The sequence below is a fragment of the Stenella coeruleoalba genome, assembly GCF_951394435.1.
Source record: "Stenella coeruleoalba genome assembly, chromosome: 1".
NCBI classification, from domain to species: Eukaryota; Metazoa; Chordata; class Mammalia; order Artiodactyla; family Delphinidae; genus Stenella; species Stenella coeruleoalba.
This window is the reverse complement of record NC_137169.1, coordinates 50,511,393-50,536,712: the sequence shown is the minus strand read 5'-3', so window position 1 is coordinate 50,536,712 and position 25,320 is coordinate 50,511,393. Positions and strand designations below refer to the sequence as shown.

Below are 25,320 nucleotides of genomic sequence, written 5' to 3'. Positions count from 1 at the left end.
TAATGTCATATTTTAGATTCCGCAAGTAATATCATATGGTATTTTTCATTCTCTTTCTGACTTACTTCACGTAGTACGATAATCTCTAGTTCCATCCATGGTGCTACAAATGGCATTATTTCATTCTTTTTGTGGCTGAGTAGCATTCCATCGTACATATGCACCACATCTTCTTTATCCATTCATCTGTCGGTGGACATTTAGGTTGTTTCCATGTCTTGGCAATTGTGAATAGAGCTGCTATGAACATAGGGGTACGTGCATCTTTCTGAATTATAGTTTCGTCCAGGTATATGCCCAGGAGTGCGATTGTTGGGTCATATGGCAACACTATTTTTAGTTTTTTTGAGGAACCTCCATACTGTTTTCCATAGTGGCTGTACCTTCTTACATCCCCACCAATAGTGTAGGAGGCTGAACAACCTTATTTTTAACCTCTTTTTTTTTCCCTTACACTGTCTTTTTCTTAAGAACTTGTTTGTTTTTGTACATCAAAATGTATTCTCTACTTTACTTCTCAGATGACACTGGGACTTACATTTACCTCCAAGTAAAGCCATTGGCACATGGCACATGACTGGCATGGTTACTTAAGAATTGGTAGATATCACCACTGTTGGTACCAGGGCTGCAGGAGGTCCTTTGATGTATCCATGTTTACGCAGTTGATCATGCCATAAAAACGTTTGATGTAGCTCTGTCGGACTAGAAATATACGTGGGCAGAGAGTTGGTAAGAGGTGAAACTCTGTAGAAGTTCATTTCAGTAAACACTACTGGAGCGCCAAGTCCCCTCCAAGAACAAGCTGAGATTCCAGGTTGCATACATTGTCAGTTAGGAGTCCTTTAGCTTAACCTGAGATTTTCAGCCATTCCAAAAGTATTTTTACTGTATATTCTGAAATAGTCAAGAAATCCTTTCTGTAAAACCTAAGAAGTTCATCCAGGCATTCAGCGTGATGGAATAAAAATTCTTGATTTATATAGACCCATTCCTGCCATTTGTTAGAACAGGACGTGCACTTTTAGAGGCAGACCAGACTAAGATGGAATCTTGGCTCTGCTCTTTCTAGCAAGACAGACTTACTGTGCTAGTGATGAACAAACATGGATGGAAGACTGTAGACCAACAAGACAATGGAAGGATGGAGTTCAGGCTTGGTCTTTCATATGGGAGCAGGGTGGTGGAATGAGACTAAATCAATAGTATTTGCTCTGAAGGGGTGACACAGTCCAGGGAGCTTGAGGCAACATGGGCGAGCATAAGTGAGTGGCAGCTGGGGAGGTGGGGCCACAGATACCTGGAGGAAATGAGCACTTCTGTCTGATACCACAGCCTTAGTAAGACACAGCCCTGCAGTCTGCAGGAATGGGCAGGTCTACTTAGATTCCTCTCTTGAGTAAGCATGTCAGGGAAGACTTTGATTTATGACCCTTGACTGCGGTCCAAGCGTATTTGCACATACCTGAACATTTGTGTACACTCCTGACACACCCACACACTCTTCCATTCTCTCTGTCTCACTCTTCCTCTCCCAGCTCCCTCACCCTCATTCTCACATTCATTCTGTCACAACCACTAAACTCTAAAGTCCAAGCACCATCTCGGGTTCATGGCTTTGTTCTTAAATCTTACATAATGCTTGGCAAATTTCACCAACACCCAATAGCTTTGTCACCTTGGCTAAGTTACTTCTGCTAGGACTCATTTTTCTTACTGAAAGACAAGGAAAATCATTACTACCATAGGGTAGTTGTGAGGTCAATGAAATAAAATGTGAAAGGTGCTTATCATGGCACCCAGTAGACGTGGTTGTCTGTGACCACCAGCTCCTGTCTCTCGCACATCATCCCTGTGCTCTTGTCCTGTCTGTCACATGAGCAAGTGCTTCCATATCCCTTTGCACACAGAGCCCATTCATTCCCCAGAGGCTCGAGTGGCTGTCTGCCAGGTACCAGGGAACAAAGTGCCTTTCACATCACTGCTCTCATTCTTCTTCACAGAACCCTTTGAGGGAAGAATAATTTTCTCCTTTTATAGCTGAGGCTCCAAACAAGTGAGGCGACTTTCCCTGGAGCTCACAGCTAGTCAACCATAGAGTTAAGATTTGCACATGGCTCCAGAACTAGTGTGCTCTTCTCCATACCCGGTCCCAGCCCTATAATGAATTTTCTGTCACCTAGAACATGTTGAGGAAGGGGACATTCTCTCCTGGTTAAACAGATATGATTTACTAAGAAGTCCACGTTCACTAAACATATCCCAGCCTTCTCTGGTGAGCCACATGTATGAATTCTCTCCCTTCACTAGATTTTAAGATGCTTGCAGCTAAAGACCTTGTTTATTTTGTTAAATCTTTAGGCCTTATTCTCAGGACTAAGGGTGGATACTCACTCAATTCGAGGAAGTTGAACATATATGAATGAATGTTTATAAGGAATGTCTATGTCCTGTAGTGGATTCAGCCCGAGTCTAATGGAGAGGAGGAGAAATGGAAACAGGTAGAAACATCCCCATCAGACCATCAGACCTAAGTGCACACACAGGTGTGCACACAGGCACCCCCTCCCCCCATCCAAGCTCCCACAGCTACACAAACCCTCTATACCTGGACACACAGACATGTGCATATTCTGTGACTATTTTACTATCTTTCAGTTTGTGAAGAAATATGGGAACCTTTTTAGCCTGGAATTCGGTGACTTGCCTTCAGTTGTTATAACTGGATTGCCCTTAATCAAAGAAGTCCTTGTCCACCAGGAGCAAAAGTTTGTGAACCGCCCTATAACCCCTATTCGAGAACGTGTTTTTAAGAAAAATGGTAAGTTTCTTGACTAATATAAGATGTGTGCATTTGATATTCTTGTAATCTGTGAAAGGTACCTTTGTGACTGTAATTCTCCAACACTCCCAGGGACCAGGCCCATCATAAAATTCCTGCCCCTAAAGGAAGCTGAGTGGGGCTTCCCTGGTGGCGTAGTGGTTGAGAGTCCGCCTGCCGATGCAGGGGACGCGGGTTCGTGCCCCGGTCCGGGAGGATCCCGCGTGCTGCGGAGCATCTGGGCCCGTGGGCCGTGGCCGCTGGGCCTGCGCGTCCGGAGCCTGTGCTCCGCGGCGGGAGAGGCCACGTCAGTGAGAGGCCCGCGTACCGCAAAAAAAAAAAAAAAAAGTATTTAAAAGAAGGTGAGTGGCCACATTTCCCTGTTACAGACACCTGGCAGGGTTAGCGCTAATGTCAGGGATTTGAGAGAAGCTGCATCACCTGCATGAACCCACTCTAGCAGCTCTAATTAGTAAGTATTCACATCACTCAGTGATGTGATGTGTTTTTTGAGAAAGGCAATGCGTTCTCGCTCTCTTTCTGCTGTCCCATTCAGGTCTCTTCCCTAGGAAAATGGACGTGGATCTGCTTCCTCCTGCTGATGATGTAATCCCTTCTTGCCTCTAGTTCCTTATGCTCTATTATTAAGGCTGTGCCCCACAAGGTATCTTAACCCTTCCATCTATATTAGAAGAGTTTGGCATGAACACTTAAAATGATCATTAAATAAACGAACACATTTAAAAATCTAAATGAAAAACTCAGATTTATTCTTCTACCAAAGCACCATATTTTTCAGGTGCTTCTCAATTCCTCTTTGAAATATTTCATCCATTAACTCTACATCCATTCACTCTATTTATTATCAGCCATGTGAAGCCCAGTGCTAGGCACCAGTGCCAGAGCAGTGAGGAGAATGACAAAATGCTGTTCTTCTGTAACTTACATTCCATTCATGAAAACAATATCAATTACTCTAATAATTTCAGGCCTTAACTGTTATGAAGATAAGAGCAGGGTGCACTTCTTAGGTCTATCTAATCTAATTCAGAGACTCAGGAAAAGCTAATGTAAGTAAATGACAAGTGTGAAGAAGCAATCAGTCAGAGGGAATAGAGTATGAAAAGTCTCTGAGGTGGGAGGAACGACAGTGAACTGAGGAATTGAAAGGTGGCCAGTGTGGGAAGCACAGGGATTAAACGGAGATAATTAAAGGGAGATGAAGGTGCTGAGTTTGGCCAGGAGTAGTTCATGCATCTCCTTGTTAAGGATGTTGCTTTTTATTCCTAATAATAATGAAAGCTCTTGAACGGTTTCAGTAGAGAAAGGAATCATCGTACTTACGTGGTACATTTTAAAGACTTCTTTAGGCTGCAATGTCAAGAATGGAATAAAGGGAGCAAGAGACTGTTGCAGCATTTTAGGTTAGAGAAGGTAGTGGCTTGAACTAGGGAGATGGCAAGAAATGACAGTACAGTAGGTTAGGCCAGGAGAGTGGCCATGAAGATATATGGATTTAAGATATTCAGGAGGCAAATCCAATAAGACATGATGACCTAGACAGAGAGAGAATGAGGTATTGAGGTAGACACCCAAATGGGTAGGTAAAGGAAAGGAGGAATATTTGGAGGAGGGCAAGGTGTTGGCTGGCCTGGGTGGGGTGTTGTATATGGAGCAATCATGAATTCAGTCATAGAAATGCTGAGTTTGAAATGCCTTTAAATCAGCAGAGTCAAACAGACACTTGTATGTATGTCTGGAGCTGAGGGACAGAAAGAGCTAATGAGATCTTCCCAAAAATGGAGCACAGATAAGGGGAGAAGAGGCTTGCAGAACTTGAATGGAGAACTAGATCATTTTGAAATATAATAGAAGATGAATTAACAAAAGATATGGTAAGTTCTCTGCAGTCAGAGAATTAGGAGGAAAATTGGAGAGTGTCACGTCCTGGGAAAAGAGAGAAGAAAAAAGTGTCTCATGCTGCTGACACATCAAGATGACGTTGAAAAGGATCCTGAACTGGACAGCAGGGAAGGGCATGTCCTTGAGGTGGTAGAGGCCAAAGGCAGATATTAGAAGGAGTTGAAGAGTGCTCTGGAAGTGAAGAAATGAAGGAAGCGTGGCCTCACCTGTGTTGTGAAATAAATGATCATCTATTGAACACACCAAGATGTTTTTTTTTTCCTTTGCCTGTGTTGTTCTTTCTGCATAGATTTTTCACTCTTCCATGCTCTTGAATGATTCATTTATTTATTTATTTATTTTGCGGTACGCGGGCCTCTCACTGTTGCAGCCTCTCCCGTTGCGGAGCACAGGCTCCGGACGCGCAGGCTCAGCGGCCATGGCTCACGGGCCTAGCCGCTCCGCGACATGTGGGATCTTCCCGGACCGGGGCACGAACCCGTGTCCCCTGCATCGGCAGGCGGACTCTCAACCACTGCGCCACTAGGGAAGCCCCTGATTCATTTATTTTTTAAGGTCCAGCTTAGACAGGACGTCTCCTAAAGGCCTTGCCTCCTTATGAGTATGGATTTTGTCTAATCCCTAAGTGCATTCTTAGTATGTTGCATAACATAAATACTTACAGTTACTTATGTGACAAGTAATCACAACATGGGCTTTGGAGTTAGGCAGAACTGAATTTGAATGCCTGTTCAGCTGCTTACTAACTCTGAGACCTTGCGGAGTTTCCTTTTATCCCTTGTGCCTCAGTTTCCTTATCAACAAAATTGTTGGGAGGGTTGGCAGTTATGATAGGACCTACCTCAGAGAGGTTCTGTGAGTGCTAAATTACACAATGCATTAAAAATGTTAAAGTGTCCGGCATTAGAAGCAGTGAGTAAATGCTAGCCACTATATCTATTGCTTTGGGATTATTTCTCTGAATAGTTTTCAAGCGCCTTAATGCCCTTCTCCTTCCTTCCATCTGATGCATTACCCCCATGGCTCTTGTTGGCTTTCTTTTCATAATGTTGGCTTTCTTTTTCCCAGGCTTGATCATGTCCATAGGCCAGGTGTGGAAGGAACAAAGAAGGTTTGCCCTGACAACACTGAAGAGCTTTGGTTTAGGAAGGAAGAGCTTAGAGGAGCGCATTCAGGAAGAGACCCACTTCCTCATCCAGGCAATAGGAGAGGAGGACGGTGAGTGTGTCATAGGACAGGTGCAGGGAACTGTGGCTCATGATTAATAAGAGTCTACGTGCCTGTCCTGCACCCAGCACTATGTAGGGCACTGAGGGGATAACAGTGAACAGCTAACCATGACCTGCCCTCATGGAGCTCAAGAATTAAGAATAAGATGGGTATTAAACTTATTATTGTTTTTTTTGTTTGTTTTTTTTTACGGTACGCAGGCCTCTCACTGTTGTGGCCTCTCCTATTGTGGAGCACAGGCTCCAGAGGCGCAGGCTCAGCGGCCACGGCTCATGGGCCCAGCCCCTCCGCGGCATGTGGGATCTTCCCGGACCGGGGCACGAACCCGCGTCCCCCGCATCAGCAGGCAGACTCTCAACCACTGCGCCACCAGGGAAGCCCTTATTATTGGATTTAAATCCTGGTCATCAGTTTGACTTCCCAGGCATTGACTGAATGCTTGCTGTATGTTAGACCCTGTGTAGGTTGCTGGGGCCACAGTCTCAGAGGTGGTTCTGTAGTCAGTATGTCATATGTCATGTAGAGTAGACTCTCAGGGAAAGAGAAGGAAACCAATCTGAAGGATCCATCGCTTCTTCTGCCTCTAGGACAGCCTTTCGACCCTCACTTCAAAATCAACAATGCAGTTTCCAATATTATTTGCTCCATCACATTTGGGGAGCGCTTTGACTACGAGGACACTCAGTTCCAGGAGCTGCTGAGGCTGCTGGATGAGGTCACATATCTCGAGACATCAATGTGGTGCCAGGTGAGGCAGTCCTCACTTCCTATCTTGGATAAGGATATTGGGCTGATGTCGGACACAGATGAGCTCTTCCTTTTTTTTTTTTAAGCTAACATATAACCTTTTAAAATTTACTTTAACACAAACATGTTTGTAGTCAATCTGTTGAATTTAGTATTTTACATCATATTGTTAAATATTGACTATAGCCAAAGAACGTTTCTAACATTTGTGTAAGGTAAAAAACTACATGAAGTGCACCTAGGACCCATGTTCTTTTCTTTAAAAAGCACAATATTGCCATCACCTTTGTGTCTCTCCTCTCCATGTCCCTCCCTAGCCCTCCGTGTCCATCCTCCCTCAGAAGTACTGTTCTTTGCCTGACTCTCCCTTGGCACATTGTTTTCAGATTCCTATGTTAGTTGCACTTTTAAAAAAATATCTGCTTACTTTTCTATTTTATGAATATGCCCATTTGTTATTCTGTTCCCTATTAATAAACACTTGGGGGACTTCCAGTTTGGGGATCTGGAATGAACATTCTTGTCAATCCTTCATGTGGACACATCCACTCCTTTCTCTTGCATTCACACCTGTAAACAATACTTAAAGTTTTCCCAGGTGGTTGCACTACTTACATGTCCATCCACACTTGATACTATCAGTCTTTTAACTTTGTAGGGTATAGATTTAGAGGGGTCAAACTCACCCCTTCCTTGGTGGGCCGTGCTCTCCACTTTTGTCCTGCAGTGCTGTGAGTCTCTCAAAACCTCTACTCAGCTTCTTGGCCTCTCAGCCACATTTCTGGATTTGGAAGACACTTCTAGGGAAAATCAGCCCCAAGGGTTTTATTTATTCTTAACAAGTATCCTTAGCTGGAGACTCATGGATCCATCACACCAATCCTGATAAAGTAGTTAGCGTGATTCCTGGCACATTAAAGGGGCATAATGAATGTGAGCTATTATGATTTATTGGCAGTGTTATTTTTGAATAATGTTCCTTGTTCTCACTTCTAACCATGGTAGCTGCCCATCCAGTTATTCCAGTTTCTTCCCTCCTGTTAAGACAGAACCTAGGAAGTCATGGGAGTTCAGTGGGTACCCGGCTGACTGTTCCCAGGAAACAGAAATCCTGGGAGGGTAGGATGGGGCAGTAGGGCAGGGGTAAGAAGCATTTCTTAGAGACCCAAAGTAGACCAGGCACTTTGATGGACAACTCTTCATACTTTATCTCAAATAAGGTTTTACAGCAGTCCTTTAAAGATGAAATGGATCATCCTGATGTGTGCAAGCAGATATGGGAATATGTAAGCACATCCCATAGTAGTCTACTGCCTCTGTGTCAAATGCAGTATAGATCTCATGATATTTAGTCATGAAAATAACCATCAGGCCCCACTGGCAGCTACAGTAGCCACAAATCACATCATTACTACTATTATTATTATTATTACTATTATTACCAAAGTATTATAGCTAGAAAGAAACAGAGCTAATTGTCAAACCCATGCCTATTTCACTTAAAATCTAGGCAACTTTCTATTACCTTATGCTATCTATTTTCTACTATGTATTATTAGAGAAAATATATTCAAAGACCACTTTATTTCAGTAAAAAATATCTTAGCCACATGGAGATTACATCATAGTGGGGGCAGACAAATAAATACACGTACATATTTAACATACATACATACATAGGTATGTAGATATATAGATAAATACATAGATTATACATAGATACATACATAGATAGACATTTTGCACACACACACACACACACACACACACACACACCCAAATATATATACATACACATACTAATGATAATTGTCACAGAAAAAAATAAAACAAAATAAAGGAATGGAAAGAGAGTACCAGAAGTGCTACTAACTGTAAGATTATCAGGTAAGACAGGTCCAAGTAGGTGACATTTGAGCAGCACATTAATGAATTAAAGGAACTGGGGTTATACAGATTTCAGAGGAAAACCATTCTAGATGGAAGGAACAGCAAATGCAGTGTCCTAAACAAGAATATTTTTTATGTTTTCACAGAGGCCAATGGGGCTGGACTTGAAAGAGTAAAAGAGAGTAAGATGGCAGGGAGTGATAGCAGAGGAGGTGGCAAGAGGGTGAGGGGCCAGCTCATGTAGAGCTCCAGGCTAGGAGAATGGTGTAGAATTTTGTCTAAATGTCATGGAAAGTCATTGGAAGAGCCAAAAAGTGAAATAATCAACTTAACAGCTAAATGGTCCCTCTGGCAGCTCAGTGGAAAATAGACTGGGAATGGGGTTAAGGATAGAATCAGGAAACCTGTTGGAGGCTTTACAGCATCCAGGTAAGTAATGTTGGTGGTTTGTACAAGGAAGACAAAGCAGATGGAGTGGTGCGAAGTGGTCCGAGACTGGTTATATTTTGGATGGAGAGCTGAAATGCTTTGCCCGAGGGGAAAGAAGAGGGTTGAGAGAGAGAAGAGTCAGGGGTGACTCCAAGCGTTAAATTTAAGTAAATAAAAGAGATGGAAAGAGAATGTGGTTTCATTGTCTTCAAAAGTAGAAAACTGGCACTCCCTTGTCTCCATGACTGTTTTGTTTTCTCCATCAGCTCTACAATGTCTTTCCAAGGATAATGAATTTCCTTCCTGGACCCCACCAAATGCTCTTCAGGAACTGGGAGAAACTGAAAATGTTTGTTGCCCGTGTGATTGAAAACCACAAGAGAGGTTGGAATCCTGCTGAAGCAAGAGACTTCATTGATGCTTACCTCAAGGAAATAGAAAAGGTGAGGAAACCAGAGCTGTTACCTGAGTTTTACTCTTAAAGAGCAAATGAGGGGATTCTGGTTTCTTATTGCTGCTGTACCAAATCACCACAAACATGGGGCTTAAACGGGTTCATGCCCCGGTCTGGGAAGATCCCACATGCCGCGGAGCGGCTGGGCCCGTGAGCCATGGCCGCTGGGCCTGCGCATCCGGAGCCTGTGCTCCGCAACAGGGGAGGCCACAGCAGTGAGAGGCCCGCGTATCGCAAAAAAACAAACAAACAAACAAACACACATTTGTTCCCTTACAGTTCTAGAGGTCAGAAGGCTGAAACCAGTTTCACTGGGCTGAAGTCAAGTTGCGGGAGGGACTGGCTCCTACTTGAGGCTTTAGGACAGAATCCACTGATTGACTTTTCCAGTATCTAGAGGCTGCCTGTACTCCCTGCCGCAGGGCCCCTTCCTCCGACTTCAAAGCCATCAATGTAGCATCTTTTCTGCCACCATCCTCACATCTTCTCTTTATGACTTTCTTGCCTCCCTCTTATAAAGACTCTTGTGATTATATTGGGCCCACTGGGATAATCCAGGATAATCTTCCCATATCAGTATCGTTAATTCACTATATCTACGAAGTCCCTTCTGCCGTGTAACATTCACGGGTTCTAGAGATTAAGACATGGACATCTTTGTGGGTCATTATTCAGCCTACCACAGGGGAGGAAAATAGAGGCAATACTTCATAGAGTGTAGGAATAACATTAACTCAGAATTGATTTATGAGTTAATTGATGAGACAATTAGAAATAAAGATAGAGGTTTAACAGTATTTGGGTTAAGGGCTTTGGAAAGCCCAAATACTGCCTTCTCATGATCTAGTCTCTGTCCTCGGCATATATCTGAGGGAGATACACACAAAAGGAAGAATAAGTGCTGTTTCATCATTAGTCAGACTGGTGCCCAGTTACCTACCCCTTCCCCCAGCTCCCAGTGCAGAGCACAAATGAATCTGTGTCAGTTGCCAGAGATTAGTCTCAAATGGGACGGACATTCGCCTTCCTCCCTCATCGCCATGTCATCCGCTTTTTAATATTACTACAGGAAAAAAGCAAAATGGGATGTATATCCTTTACCATAGTAACACCTCTGGTTAGCACACGTCACTGCGTCTGTGTCATTATCTTTGACTCATCAGATTACTCATTCGTTCTCCTAGAGTTGGCAGAAATGTGGATTTCTTTCCAACTCCACTCTTGTTTCACCTGATTGGCATAACATTAATAGAAGCATTGATTACTCCCCAGAGGGGGAGACATCACTTGCTATATGGTGTGCAGGTGTGGGACCACAGAGGGAGGAATGTTGATGCATTGAAGCTTCTGGAGGAATGTGGCAAAGCTGCTGGAGTGCCATGAGGAATGGCTGTTGGAACCAGAGAAGTTTAACCTAAAAAGGAAAAGATTAACAGGGAGATATGAGAATTATTCTACTTTAGAGAAATTCAGTTATTCTTTCTGGTATCAGTACAAACATTTGTTGAGAATTTGCTATGTGTCCTTTCCATCTCGCGTAATTCAGAATGCCATCTTAAGGGGTGAGTATTGTTATTTCTATTTTGTGAAATAGGATATAAGCACAGAAAGGTTTATTCACTTGCTCAAGTCATACAGATAGTGAATGGTGTGGCTAATATTGGAACCCAAGGCTGTTTTTCCAGTGTAATGCTAGATTCTCCAAAATTATGGGTGTAAAAATAATAAAAATAATAAAAATAATAAAAGCTTCCAGCACTTGGGGCAGGAGGACTCTAGTGATGTTGCAGTAATAAGCCTCTGCCTCCTGAGATGACCAAAGGGAAAGTCATTTCTCCTGGGCTCTCTCCTTCCACGTTTTCTCTAGGATGAGGGCCCCTGTGTGTGGCAACTAAGAACCATCTGAATAATCCAATAATCATTGTGCTTTCTAGCATAAGGGCAGTGCTACTTCAAGTTTCCACGAAGAAAACCTCATCTACAGCACCCTGGACCTCTTCTTTGCTGGAACGGAGACAACTTCGACCACCCTGCGCTGGGGTCTGCTCTACATGGCCCTCTACCCCGAAATCCAAGGTGAGCACGTCAGTGGATGGGCCTGGGCCAGGTCAGAATGGCGCCCCCTGGAACACACTGTCCCAAGGTGGGACCAGAAGGTAGCATGGTAGGATGGAGAGATAGGTAGGACAGTTACCGGGCCAGGTGGACTTGAGAACGGGAACCTTCTTCTGTTTTTCTGTGAGGATTGTGATGGGTCCATGTAACACAACTATAACAGAGAGTCCCAGTCCTCAGGAAACTCCCAGTCCAGTGGGGAAAACAGTGAAGTCCACTGACATTGTGGTGAGTTCCAGGAAAGAGTTCCATTCCACTCACATATGAAATCTGGTCGCAGTCCTCCCTCCTTCGAAGTAGTGTCTTCCATTGCCCTGTTGACAATGCTCATACTCCCCAATTTGGTATATCATGGCCTCTGCTGGGCCTCTTTCTGCCCATCCAGCCTCGACTCTACCCACCCTGCATGGGGGCGTCATTAAGTCGTATGTCACTTAATTTCACTGTCCTCATTTGTACCTCTGGGCCGTAACACCTGCTCTTCCCTAGAAGAATAATACCAAAATGTATTTCCCTAATTTCTCTGCACGGTAAACTCCTAGCTATGCTTGAAGAGTTTACTCAACCACAGCCCCTCTAAGATGTTTCCCCACACTTCTGGGAAAATACTAGCATTTCCTTCCTTTAGAGGTTGCCTAACTGCACCTCCATTACTTTGCTTACCACACATTATTTATATACCTTCCCCACAGACTAACCCTTTCGACGACAGTGACTGTTACAATCATTTTTCCTTTTCTAGGCCCCAAAACAGTTTAAGCACATGAAGGATAAAAACTGTTGGGATACAGTTCTGCAAACTGTGGGTAAAAGTTTATTAACAGGACATAAAGTCAATTTAGTGGATCGAGACTAACTTTTTTCCCTAAATTAAAAAAAATAGATTAGGGAAATCAGAGTGCTTTCTGTGTATTAAGGATAACGCTTTTTCGTGAAACTTTCTTTCCTTATACATATGAATAAATGTTTGTTTTATATGTGTGTATATTTATGCTTATGTGTCCTGAGTCATGCACTTAAAAAATGCACTTGTAACTGTGAATTACAGGGTTTTATTTAAATTTATTTATAAATTCTCTGTGTTTTTATTTATCAGATACTTTTATTCATAAATTTTATTTATTTATTTATTTTTGGCTGCATTGGGTCTTCTTTGCTGTGCGCGGGCTTTCTCTAGTTGCGGCGAGCGGGGGCTACTCTTCGTTGCGGTGCTCAGGCTTCTTGTTGCGGTGGCTTCTGTTGTTGCGGAGCACGGGCTCTAGGCACGCGGGGTTCAGTAGTTGTGGTGCGTGGGCTCAATAGTTGTGGCTTGCGGGCTCTAGAGCACAGGCTCAGTAGTTGTGGTGCACAGGCTTAGTTGCTCCGTGGCATGTGGGGTCTTCCCGGATCAGGGATTGAACCCGTGTCTCCTGCATTGGCAGGTGGATTCTTAACCACTGCACCACCAAGGAAGTCCTTTTTAAATTTAAAAGCCACCTAGTTAGCGTATTGATACAGTTTCTCTATTAGAGGCTCCAAAATAACAGTGGCTTAAAATGGCATAAAAAAGTAGATGCAACCCAAGTTACTATCGATGGATGAATGGATAAGCAAAATGTGGAATGCAATGGAATATTAATCAGCCTTAAAAAGAAAACATTCTGGGCTGCCCTGGTGGCGCAGTGGTTGAGAGTCCGCCTGCCGATGCAGGGGACGCGGGTTCGTGCCCCAGTCCGGGAGATCCCACATGCTGTGGAGTGGCTGGGCCCGTGAGCCATGGCCGCTGAGCCTGCGCGTCTGGAGCCTGTGCTCCGCAACGGGAGAGGCCACAACAGTGAGAGGCCCGCGTACCACAAAAAAAAAAAAAAAAAAGAAAGAAAAGAAAACATTCTTACACATGCTACGACATGGATGAACCTTAAAGACATTATGCTAAACTAAGTAATCCAGTCAAAAAAGGCATATTCTGTGTGATTCTATTCATATAATGTATCTAGAGTGGTTGAATTCATAGAAAGCAAACGTAAAATGGTGGTTGTCAGAGCCTGGGGAAAGTGCAAAATGGCATCCTCTTCAATGGATGTAGAGTTTCAGTTTTGCAAGATAAAAATTTCTGGAGATTGGTAGCACAATAATGTGAATAAACTGCACACCTAAAATGATTAAGATAGTAAATTATATATTATGTTTATTTTACCACAATTTTTAAAGTTTTTAAATATTCAGTTAAAAAAAAAGGAGTTTTATTTTTCTTTCAAATGAGAAACTCTAAGCTGGACTCTGCAGAACACTTTTGGGGTCCAAGCTCTTTCCATTGTGTTGCTCTGCTGTATCTAGAATGGTGCCCTTGTTGGCACTCTCAAAGATGGCTCACCTCTAAGGTTGCCTTTCCACCAGTAGGAAGGGAAGAAGGAGGAGGAAGCACACACCCTTCCTTTAAGGGCCTCTTCCAAGTATTAAACATCCCCTCTACTTACATTCTATTGGTCAGAACTTAGTCACAGGGGAATCTGGGAAATGTAGTCTTTAGCTGTGCAACCAGGTATCCAGCTAAAATATCTATTTTTGTAGAAAAAGAAGAAAACAGATATTGGGCACAATTAATGGGATTTTTTTTCATTTGTTGATTGCTTCCCTAAATCAGTTCGTGTATATCTCAAAACATCCTAAAGCGGAAGTGGATTTATTCTAACGAATAAGAAGAGCAAACTGAGGCTCAAATGATTTCAGTAAAGTGCAGCAGGAATGTTGTAGAGCAAGAGTTTGTCACCAGATTTGTCTCACACCAGGGCCCACTTTCCACTCACATACCTCCCTGAGGAGCTAGTCTAGAGAGCCTACGATAACTTTAGCCATTTTGATCCTGGTTATTCCATTCCTTAACTTAACGAGGCTCAAGGAAAGTTATGGAATAATAGAATAATAGAACCTCCTCTGCTTTTCCAGAAAAAGTCCAAGCTGAGATCGACAGGGTGCTTGGCCAATCACAGCAGCCGAGCACGGCAGCTCGAGAGTCCATGCCCTACACCAATGCTGTCATCCACGAGGTGCAGAGAATGGGAAACATCATCCCCATGAATGTGCCCAGAGAGGTGACAGTGGACACCACCTTGAGTGGATACCACCTGCCCAAGGTAATTAGGGGCTCATTCGCAGCCTGAGATCTCCAAGTTCATATTTGTAAATGGTGGGAATCTCAACTGGAAAAGTAACATGTGTTCTTGTCCTAGAGAATCACTTCAATAGGGAGAGAGATATATTATGCCAGATGAAATACTAGTTTTGTTCCCTGGGTATGATCTTAGAAAATTAGTTCAACTGGTTGTTAATAGGAGTTATGGAGGGGAAGGGGGATTCCTAGGTTAGCTGTGTTTAGGCAAAGCCTGGCTTTTCTTTGCTGTGAGATTTCTTACTACGTGACATGCATTGTGAATATTTCTGGGGATAGAGCAAGAAGCAATTCTCAGTCAGACTTTGCCACGAGGTCCATTTCTTTGCCTTGGGAGAGCTTCTTACAGGATAGGGACCTGCCAGACTTACTTTAGAAAATTCTGCTTCATAATCCTGGGTTATAGAATGTTGAAATATGAAGGGACATTTGAGACCTCCTGGGCCAACATCACATTGATGCTGGTGTTTCTAACATCCCCACTGGTATTTTTCCAGCTTTGACTTACAGCCCCTTAATGGGACTGTCTCACAAGGGAAAGCAATACAATTGTGTGCAGTATTAAATATCAGAAAAGGAGAGAAAGGAACCAATGCTTTTTAAATAGGATTATGTTCCATGGACTATATAGGTTATTTAAAATGTCTTAGTCCTCAGAATAATTCTGTTATCCTCATTTTATGAATTTGGAAGCTGAGGCTCAGAGAGTAATTAATCTTGCATAAGATCTCTCAGCTACAATGACAAGAGTTGGGCTCCAGGAACGGAACTGTTCTGATTCCCAGGCTCATCTTTTTTGTACTACACCATGTTCTCTCCACAGGAGTTGCTTTACTTTGACTTTAAAAGAGTCTCCCTGAAATATTCCTCAGTGGGTCCCTGTTAAATTCCCGGTCCTCACAAAGGAAATTCTGCTCTCACTCTGCACACCACTCTTAGGATCTCAGCAGGCAGCTCTCCTATGCCCCCTAGTGTCCTCTCTGCACACTGCACATTTACAGTTCTTTCCTTTCTCCACCTTGGTGGGCCTCTGTGGATTCATTAGATCCAGTTTGTCTAAGTTGCTCTGTTTGTTGTACCTGGGGATGATCTCAAGGCAAAGCCAGAGGAGCTTCCGCATTGGATAGCCCTTCGTCACCATCCCTGCAGAGCCAGGAAAAGCAGCTATTCCTGCAGCAATTGCTTTTACTATTTTCTTGCTGATGGATCATCTTGTGGGTGAAGGTTGAGGTAAATTATCTCACAGGTGATCTTTGCATTTTTATAGCAATTCATTTAGCCCCAGGGAATCATCCCAGCTCAACAGACTTGTTCTAACATTGATCTTTAATATTGACTGGAATTATCATCCTAGGAACTGTGAGATCCCATTGACTATACATTGTAGAGGCTAGGAGCCATAACTCTGATGTCAAACGTCCTAATTCAAATCATTGTTCTACTTCCTCCCACCCTGTGACTTTGGGCATCTTATTCAACCTCTCAGAGCTTCAAATTCTTTATCCATAAAAGTGCATTTAAATCCACCTCACAGGTGAACGTGTCATGAGATCATGCATGTATACTATCTAACCTTGTGCCGACTATAGAAAGTGCTCAAAATAGCAGTTATTATTCTTTATTAATTCATCAGATGTTCATTAAGCACCTAAAACGTTTAGGGCTCAGAAAACAACTCAGAGGAAAATAATCATGCAAGTTTATAAGTACAAACCATGGTAACCGCCCAAAGGAAAAAACTCACTGGCTTTTAGAAAGATGCAAGCTAGCTGCAATGAGGAATGGGAGCAAGCGCAGGCAGAGAAGACTTCCCAAAGGAAGTGAGGTTTGAGCTGAGGATTAAAGGATGATTAAGAGGACTTCCCTGGTGGTGCAGTGGTTGAGAGTCCACCTGCCGATGCAGGGGACACGGGTTCGTGCCCCGGTCCGGGAAGATCCCACATGCCGGGGAGCGGCTGGGCCCATGAGCCATGGCCTCTGAGCCTGCGCGTCCGGAGCCTGTTGCTCTGCAACGGGAGAGGCCACAACAGTGAGAGGCCTGCGTACTGCAAAAAAAAAAAAGGATGATTAAGAGTCAACTCGATGACAGAGTGGGGAGGAAGGACATTTCAGGCAATGTGAACAGCATGTAAAAAGGCACAGAAATGAGTGGGAACATGTGGCATGTTTGAGAAACTGAAGGAAGCTTGGTATAGTGGGAGTGCAGGCAGAAGGAGGGTCGCTCAGACAGGGAGCAGGTGATGTGTCCTTAATCTAAGAGTGATGGGAGCTATTGAAGAGTATCTATCAGGTTCCAGGTGTGGTGGGTGGACGGGTGTGGAACGATTAAATCATGTTCAAAGCTAGTGTGGAGCACATTGAAGGGGAAGAGAGGAAATGGACATAGTTAGGGCTATTATAGGAGTATAACCAAGCAAGGTGATAGCCTGGACCAGAGGGCAGTGGTGGACATAAAATGGAGGGGACAGAATCAAGAGAAATATCAAGTACAGTTGACCAGCCTAGCTTAAGGACTGGATGAGGGCAGAATGAGGGAAAGGGAGGCACTAAGGAGGACTCCTGGGTTTCTTGTTATGTATCTGGAAGGATAGTGGTTCCTTTCACTGGGTGACCTCATTCTATTATGAAACTCTCTGTAGAACGGACTAGACACTGGAGGGAAGAGAGTGGGAGATGTCACATTTTTCTCTTCTTGACGCATACGTGTTCCCTCCCAAATTATACACTGACAAGTCCCTGCAGAGATCCATTCTGCAGTCGAGTAGTCACACTTCCCCAGGTAAAATTCCCAGCAGACAGTTCCAGTCCATCATGGTAAGCTGTCCCATGGCAAAGAGCAGGGTCCTAGGGGTTGGGCTCAGAGGGAGCGGACTGGGGAGGCTGAGGGAGTTCAGGGTGCTATCAGCCTTGCTGTGGGAGCCGGGGGGACTGCCACCCCTCTGCATATGTGTGTTGTGTGGGTCAAGTCTTACCTGAGTCCTTGCTGCCTTCTCCAGGGGACCATGGTCCTGACTAACCTGACTGCACTGCACAGGGACCCCGCAGAGTGGGCCACCCCCGACGTTTTCAATCCGGAGCATTTTCTGGAGAATGGACAGTTTAAGAAAAGGGAAGCCTTTCTGCCTTTCTCAGTAGGTGAGTAGCAAGAAATAAGAGTGTGGGAACCCAGACTCTCAGGCCTTCCCTACTTTTCTCCCTGGTGTGCTTTGCTTTAGTTGGAATGTCTCCAGGTCCAACAGGAAGAAATAACTCACAACCTAAAAGTTGAGAATGTTTTATTCGGGGCATTACTGAGGACTCTACCCTGGGAAGGCAGCCTCTCAGATAGCTCTTCGGGACTGTTCCCAAAAGATAAGGAAAGAATGAGGATATATAGGAGTTTTTGATGGAAAAAAACCATGTAGTCAAACATCAAAAGATTACTGCTAGTCACAAAAAAAAAAAAAAGACATCTCAAATTTATGATTTTAGTGCCTTTCTTTTTATGGGAAGATGCAAGAGTTTGGGCTCATTGAAATTATTCCTTTATATGCATACTAACACTCTAGGGCCAGTATCCTCTTTTTCTCCAGCCTGAATTCCACTCAGAGCACACCACTGGGGTCAGCTGCAGTGACTGACGGCTCATGGAGGGCAGCCTTCACTGTTTAACCGGAATGGCAAGCAGCAGTGTTCAGTCCACACCAGATAGTCCACTCCAGCATGACTCACTCTTTATTTTTCTTAAAGCATGTTTTTTTTGTTTGTTTGTTTATTTATTTATTTATTTTTGGCTGCACTGGGTCTTTGTTGCTGCACATGGGCTTTCTCTAGTTGCAGAGAGCGGGGGCTACTCTTCCTTGCGGTGCGCGGGCTTCTCATTGCAGTGTCTTCTCTTGCTGCGGAGCACGGGCTCTAGGCACACGGGCTTCAGTAGTTGTGGCATGTGGGCTCAGTAGTTGCGGCTCGCAGGCTCTAGAGCACAGGCTCAGCAGTTGTGGCGCACAGGCTTAGTTGCTCTGTGGCATGTGGGATCTTCCCAGACCAGGGCTCGAACCCGAGTCCCCTGCATTGGCAGGCGGATTCTTAACCACTGTGCCACCAGGGAAGGCCCAGCATGACTCACTCTTGCCGTTGGTTGCAACTCAGGATTCCCTGGGTGGAGCATCACCAGGACGCATGCCCTTAATTCCCAAGTCCTGGCTTGGTCTGATGGAGATTTCAGCTTCACGTTGTGCTGTCCCCCAGAACACTGGAACAAGAGCTCAGACCCTGCCTGTCTCCCAGAGAGAAGGTTGAACAGTTGCCTTCTTTACAGAGTTTTAAATGTTCCAAGATCTTTTTAGGGCAACCCATTCACACAGAACTAGAGCCAATTGCTAAGAAGAGGCTGGGGGAGGGGCAAGGAAAAGGACTACTTGCTTCTCATTATGGGCATCACAAGTGACTCTAAGTGCCACAGGCTTAACTAGATGAGATTCTACTCTATAACAGGTCCCTGAAGAGGTCCTTTTGCTGTTTCAAATTCTAATGACCCTTTAAAAACCTAATTAATACATTTACATGGTATACAACTTGAAATGTACAAAAGCAGATGCAGTGAAAACTCTCATGTTTCCAAGCCAGCCAGTTCCCAAAGGGTGTTTTAATTTATAACAATGTAAAATTAGTAAGAAAAAATTTAGTATATTCCATGTATTGAGTTAGGTATGTTGCAGAGATCAATTCAACTAATTTCCCAATTTCTTAATTTTATAAATATTTCCTGAGCATCTATCATGTGTCAGGCATTCAGCCCTGAGGATATGACAATGAATGAAGTAGAAAAAAATATCTCTTAAGGAGCATGTGTTCTAGTGTAAACTTACAAGTTTCAAATTCCTATTATCACCACATTGGAGATAAGCCCTGAGGCTTGGCAGGGCCGTTTATAGCATCTAAAAAGCTATAAAGCTCACAAGGCAGAGCTAGAACTCAGTGTTAACCAGGTTTATCAAACACTGAAGCCTGTGCTCTTCCTAGCAGTGTCTCCTAAAAAAGGTAACTATGCTACAGAGTTGACACTCAGAAATTCATGATAGGTTTCTTATCATTAAATTAAATATAGATTGATTTGCTGAGGCAGTGTCATTTTGTTGATCATGCCACCAAAGTACAGAAAGGGAGGCCCTTGAATTTGAATCCATGTATGCGTGATCCGGAGCCCAGATTTTCCTGCTATAGGACACTGTCCTGAGTGTATCTGGACTGATTCTGATTAGAATCAGAATCTAGAATCAATCTTCTGCGTCTTTCTTCCTCTGGTTCTATGCCACTTTTCCTCACGTTGGCCAAGTCACTTCCTAACATGAAAGCAGACATGAGATATGGGAATACCTTCCAGTCTTCCTGTCTACAAGAGCTTCAGATTTCCTATTATAATGCAAAGTTTCACCTGTGTATTTTAAGTATTATAATTATTCTTGACTCACTGTTGTTTTTGCTATTGAGAGTTATAACACACCCTTTTAATTACAGGTTTCATTTGCAAGCAAATTATCTCATTTAATCCTTACAGCAACCCAGTTATTAATAGTTAGACAGGCAATCGATCAGTATGCCGTTTCTTAATGTAAGGAAACTAAGAATAAGATAGAATTGTTTCTTATTCAAGATCACATGCCCAAAGAATTGGCTGAACAGGGCCTAAGACTCAAGTTCCCTCGTTCTCATCTAGTGCTCCTTCCTGCATAATTACAATGTAACTCATTTCCCCACTTAAAGGCCCTTCCATTTTAAGATTCAGCAAGTTCATATCATATGTATCCATTATTACATTGCTGCATAACAAAGGTGGAAAACTCAGTGACTTAAAACCATAAGTGTGTATTATTGCTCAGGAGTCTGTAGTTGAGCTGGGAGCTCAACTGATCTTAGCTGGCCTCTCTGGCCTTTTTGGGAGGTCAGCAGGCTGAAGGCGGATCTAGGATGACCTCAGCTGGGACAATGGGGCTCTTTTCCAAGTTTCTTCCTCCAGCAAGCTAGCCGGGCTGGTGTTCATGTGGAAGATAAAGACCCCAAGAGGGAGAACAGGAAGCACACAATGCCTCCTAAGGGCCAGGCTGGGAACTGGCAACCATCACTCCCCCCTGCATTCTGTTGCCAGTACAAGTCATAAGGTGAGACCCGGTGCAAGGGGAAGGGAAAATAGCACAATTGTTATGGGAAGAGCTATGAAATCACATTGCAAATGATGGGGATACAGGGCGAGAGGGGAAATTGGAGCCATTTTTGCAAGCAGTTGGTCTCACTATCTGTCTTTCTGCCTGAGAAGAATGAAATTCTTAGAAGGCAAGCAATTTGGGGATTCCCTCAGCTGTGACAGAATGAGGCCTAGCTAAACAGTTTTCAAGAGATAGAAACCTGAAAGATGCACTGACTTAAGAAGTCAACACCACCGTCTGGCTTTCCCCCGCCACACTCCCGGCTTTGGTGCACAGCTGCTTTGCCTCATTCTTGATCCAGCACTTTCTAAAAACAGCCTCCCTGAAGGGATGGGGTGTGGACAGCTCCTGCCCTTCTCTTGCAAAAGATGATCAGGTGTGGAATTAGGATACGTACACAATCAGGGCAAATGGCAAAGCTATTACTGCAAATTTATATTTTCTTTTCCTCATTTAAGTTTTTCCCACTTGATCCAACAAAGCAGCAGACAGCTTCATGAAAGGCAAGAGGCTGAGTCCTCATTTTTCAAACAAATGTTTAAAAAGTCACTGGATCGTGGGAGATAAGGTTAGGAAGAACTTTTCCCAAAAACCCTGGGTCAGTGTTCTCATTTTACTAATGAGGTAATTGACCTGGTTAGTTAGTGGAAGCGTCAAGGAGAAGGTCCATGTTTCCCGTGGTCAAGGATGAAGCTTTGAAATCAAGTAGCCCTTGTTTTCATAATTTTAAAAGCAAATTCATATCTCCTGTCTTACTGGTATCCTTGCCCATCCACATAATGTAGTTAGGAGAGAGATTATCTCATATGTTTGACAAGTTTGACATGTTTAGGTCTGTAAGAATAAAGGGTTTACTCATAGCTCAGAGCTGGTTACTGGCAGAACCTGTACTTTAACCCTGGTTCCTGACTCCCTAGGTCCAGTTTTGTCACAATATCTGGATTCTTCTAGGAAAATCTTGGGTATTTACAATACATCTGATCTGGTACTATTTTAACAGATTTCCTCATTGTACTATTTGTGATGGGTAAAGAGATAAGGATGAGGGGAACAGAGATAAATAGGCACACGCTGGTGGGAAACAGGCACAAAACAATATAAGTATGATATAATTCTGAAGCATATTTCAATTTACTAAACACTTTTGCAGATACTCTCTAATTTTATTTCCTCAACAGCTCATTACAGGCAAGAACAACATAGAGGCATGTGTATATAAACTGTTTCCAGGAAAGTTTCATGACATGGGGAAACACAAAGTAGTAAAAGCAGCACACAGAATTAGCTACAGAGAGTAATCCCAGTGATGGTGTGCTGGAGCATCCTTACAAGGACCATGAGGAAATATGTCAAAACGTTAACAAGGGTTCTGTCTGCATTATGAGATCTTCTATTGTGTTTATACTTTTCACAATTTTTTTTCTTTTTGTAGTGAATATATATTACTTAGGGAGAAAGTAAGTTATTAAAACACCCACAAGAGGGCTGGTGGTAGAGACCAGCGTGGGGTGCTGTTACACAAGTCAGGCGAGCAGCGCGTTCATGAGGGGGAGGGCGTGGCGGAAACCCAGAAGACGTGAAGCACAGGTGGGATGAGATGGCGTCTGCCCTGCGCAGGTAGCCATGGCAGAGAGGTTTCCAGTCATTAAGGAGGGAAACGTGATAAAGAGAAAAGATGCCTCATGCTTGAGAAACCTGGCTCTGATGTTTACTTGCTTATACTTTTCAACAATGTTCTTTTAACAATTGAGAAAAATTACCTAGAATTTTGTTCTTTGTCTGCTTTTGTCATTATTGTTTGCTAATGGATTTTTGAAAGGCCTTAGGCTAGACTTCACTTGCTCGATCAACCCAGGCCTCTGACTTCTTTCATCTACACCCTGTGCCTCACCTGTGCCTCATCTGCCTGATTCCTGAAGGCATCGGAGTGTGTGATTGTGGATTTAGCTCGCTGGGCTTTGGTTAACTCAGGTGGCTGCGATCAAATAAGCCGAGTACATAAAGCCCCAGGGCCTAGCAGGTCCTCCGTTTGCTCAGGTTTCACAAGACGTGGTAGAAGGTTTCAGTCCTTGCTGGGCACAGACGCCGCCCGAACAGGTAACTCACCTTATATTTTTGTCTTTCAGGTAAGCGGATGTGCCTTGGAGAACAGTTGGCGAGAACTGAGTTGTTTATTTTCTTTACTTCCCTTGTGCAAAAATTTACCTTCAGGCCTCCAAACAATGAGAAGCTGAGTCTGAACTTCAGAATGAGCCTGACCATCTCTCCAGTCAGCCACCGCCTCTGTGCCGTTCCTCGGGCATGACGTTGTCAGGGAGGGAGAGGGGAAGGAAAGCAGGAAGAATGGCCGTGTCCCCCCAAGGCAGGAGGGAACAGCATGCAGTGCCTCTGAGGACAGGCCATAGGAACTGGACTCAGAGGAAACAGGATCCAAACCCCAGCTTTGCCATCTCCCGTGGAGCCTTAAGCAAATCAGGTATGTTGTGAGTGATTTGCCTCTCCAGCCAGGAAATGAAAAGAGAATAGTGATTCCTTCTCTAAAGGAAGAATTGCTGTAAAAACCAGAGTGATTTGGAAACCATAAAGCACATCATGAAAGTCATAGCTGTGATCTGCCTCCTTCCTGCTTCCTTCCTTAAACGGGGACTTGCTTCTGGCCTGTTGAGATGGCCCGGGTCAGAGTGGTGCGAAATGGTGGATAGGAGAAGTCGGGTCCTGGGGCAGCCACAGAGGTCAGCTAGAAAGGCCCTCACACTTGGTAGCACTGGGCAAGCTCATCCTGTCTCTGCCTCCGAATGGCCCCTGGGAAGTCAGTAGGGCAGGTAGGATTCCTGATTTATAGGCAGGTTTCTATGGAGAAGAAATTTCTCTGATTTACCTAAGGATACACTCCTTGGCCTTGGACCCCAGGACCAAGAAGAATGTGACCACTTTAACCAAACCTGGAAAGCAGGTTTGGGGGGAAAAATGTGGAAATATTTTCTGCTTTCAAGGTGCCTCCTCACCTTAAATCCCTTCTCAGGCATTATTTATTCCCAAGCCATTTCATACTGGATTTGACAATGTGGTGGGTGTGATCATTTCTCACAAATTGATGTTGGCTTTTGGTTGGCAAGTATTCCCTGCCTAAACACAACAGCTGAGCCTTGGTAGACTATTTGGTAGCAGGAACTAGAAATGTCAGAATCCTGCTCAACCCTCCTCCATGTAGTCACTGAGGGGAGAAAATGGCATCAACTGGAAGGCCAGGTACCCCTGATAGTCCATGGGGTTTTGATGCCAACCCCCATGCAGACCAACACAAACAAACCTGGTAAACAGGCCTAACCCATACAGAAGGTCTTTTTTTCCAAGGTGGTTAGACTTAAGTAATTAGGTCAGAACAAAATGGGCCATGAGGATCTGGGGCTTTTCATTCCTGTTGCTTGGGATTCAGAGAAAAGCCAATTCAGTGAAGACCATTAGGAAAGGGAAACAGGGAGGGAGGGAGGAGAGAGAGAATTAGAATGAGGTGGGGTGGGGGAGGGAGGGAGGAGAGAGAGAATTAGAATGAGGTGGGGTGGGGGAGGGAAGAAGCAAGAGAGAGAAAATTGGTGGTCGGAGGGTGGCAGGCAAGAGAGAGACAGAGACTGAGTCTAGCTGGTGCTCGCCTGAGTCTGTCTGAGAGAGCCGAGAATATGTTTGGATGCAGTGGTAACCTTTCCTAATATGTAGGAGTTAGATTTGATCTTTCCTGGCTGCTAGAAGAACAGAAAGGGAGAACCAAAGCCACCCACCAGAGGGAGGGAGGCCATTTCTTTGTAACCTCCTGGAAAGTTGCATCTCTAGAAAACAACCCAAATGCTCTTTCTAGAATAAAACCAATCAAACAGAACACCTGAGATCTTGCCTTCCACTTCTTTTTTTCCCTCAGTCAGATCATCCACGTAGAAGACTGAGAAACTGGCCAAAAGACTTTCCATTATGTGCTCAGTCTCCTCAGCTGTTAAATGAAGGGCTTTGTTGAGTGATCTCTGAATTCCATTCCTGCGCTGCTGTTCATTTTCCATGATTCTAAGTGGGCAGGCGTTTACCTACTCCCTGTGGAGTCAACAGAAAACCCCTGGACACTCATCCTGACCTAATAGATGCAATGGGACCCAGAGCCAAGTAGAGTGTGACCACAATTAACCAGAAAGCTTGGGGACACATGACTGAGAGTCGTTGAATTTTCTGGCCATGTAAAATGTCTCCTCCTTTCCCCAAAGCTCATTGGAGAAACTCTAAAATATGAATTCTCTTCCTGTCCAAGCATGACACAAAGATTTTATTTTCTTCCTTTTGTAACTCTCTTGTTGCTGGTCCATTTTGGAAGCTCCTGCTCCCCTGTCCCTCTTCCTTT

General features: G+C 44.0%; 1 protein-coding gene across 3 annotated transcripts in view; it reads left to right on the top strand.

The window, feature by feature from the left end:
- Positions 1-23,731, top strand: part of CYP2J2 (cytochrome P450 family 2 subfamily J member 2) — a gene marked incomplete at its 5' end in the record, with an annotated part of 31,736 nt that extends 8,005 nt beyond the window's left edge. For 2 of the 3 annotated variants that reach the window (XM_079917608.1, XM_079917606.1), the window contains 8 exons: positions 2,659-2,821; positions 5,813-5,962; positions 6,562-6,722; positions 9,307-9,483; positions 11,429-11,570; positions 14,535-14,722; positions 17,754-17,892; positions 23,066-23,731. In XM_079917608.1, the coding sequence (XP_079773734.1) occupies positions 5,821-5,962; positions 6,562-6,722; positions 9,307-9,483; positions 11,429-11,570; positions 14,535-14,722; positions 17,754-17,892; positions 23,066-23,244 (1,128 nt within the window). In that variant the 3' untranslated portion in view covers positions 23,245-23,731. The remainder of the gene's footprint in view (positions 1-2,658; positions 2,822-5,812; positions 5,963-6,561; positions 6,723-9,306; positions 9,484-11,428; positions 11,571-14,534; positions 14,723-17,753; positions 17,893-23,065) is intronic. The other variant, XM_079917607.1, reaches the window with a different exon arrangement.
- Between the last annotated feature and the right edge of the window lie 1,589 nt (positions 23,732-25,320).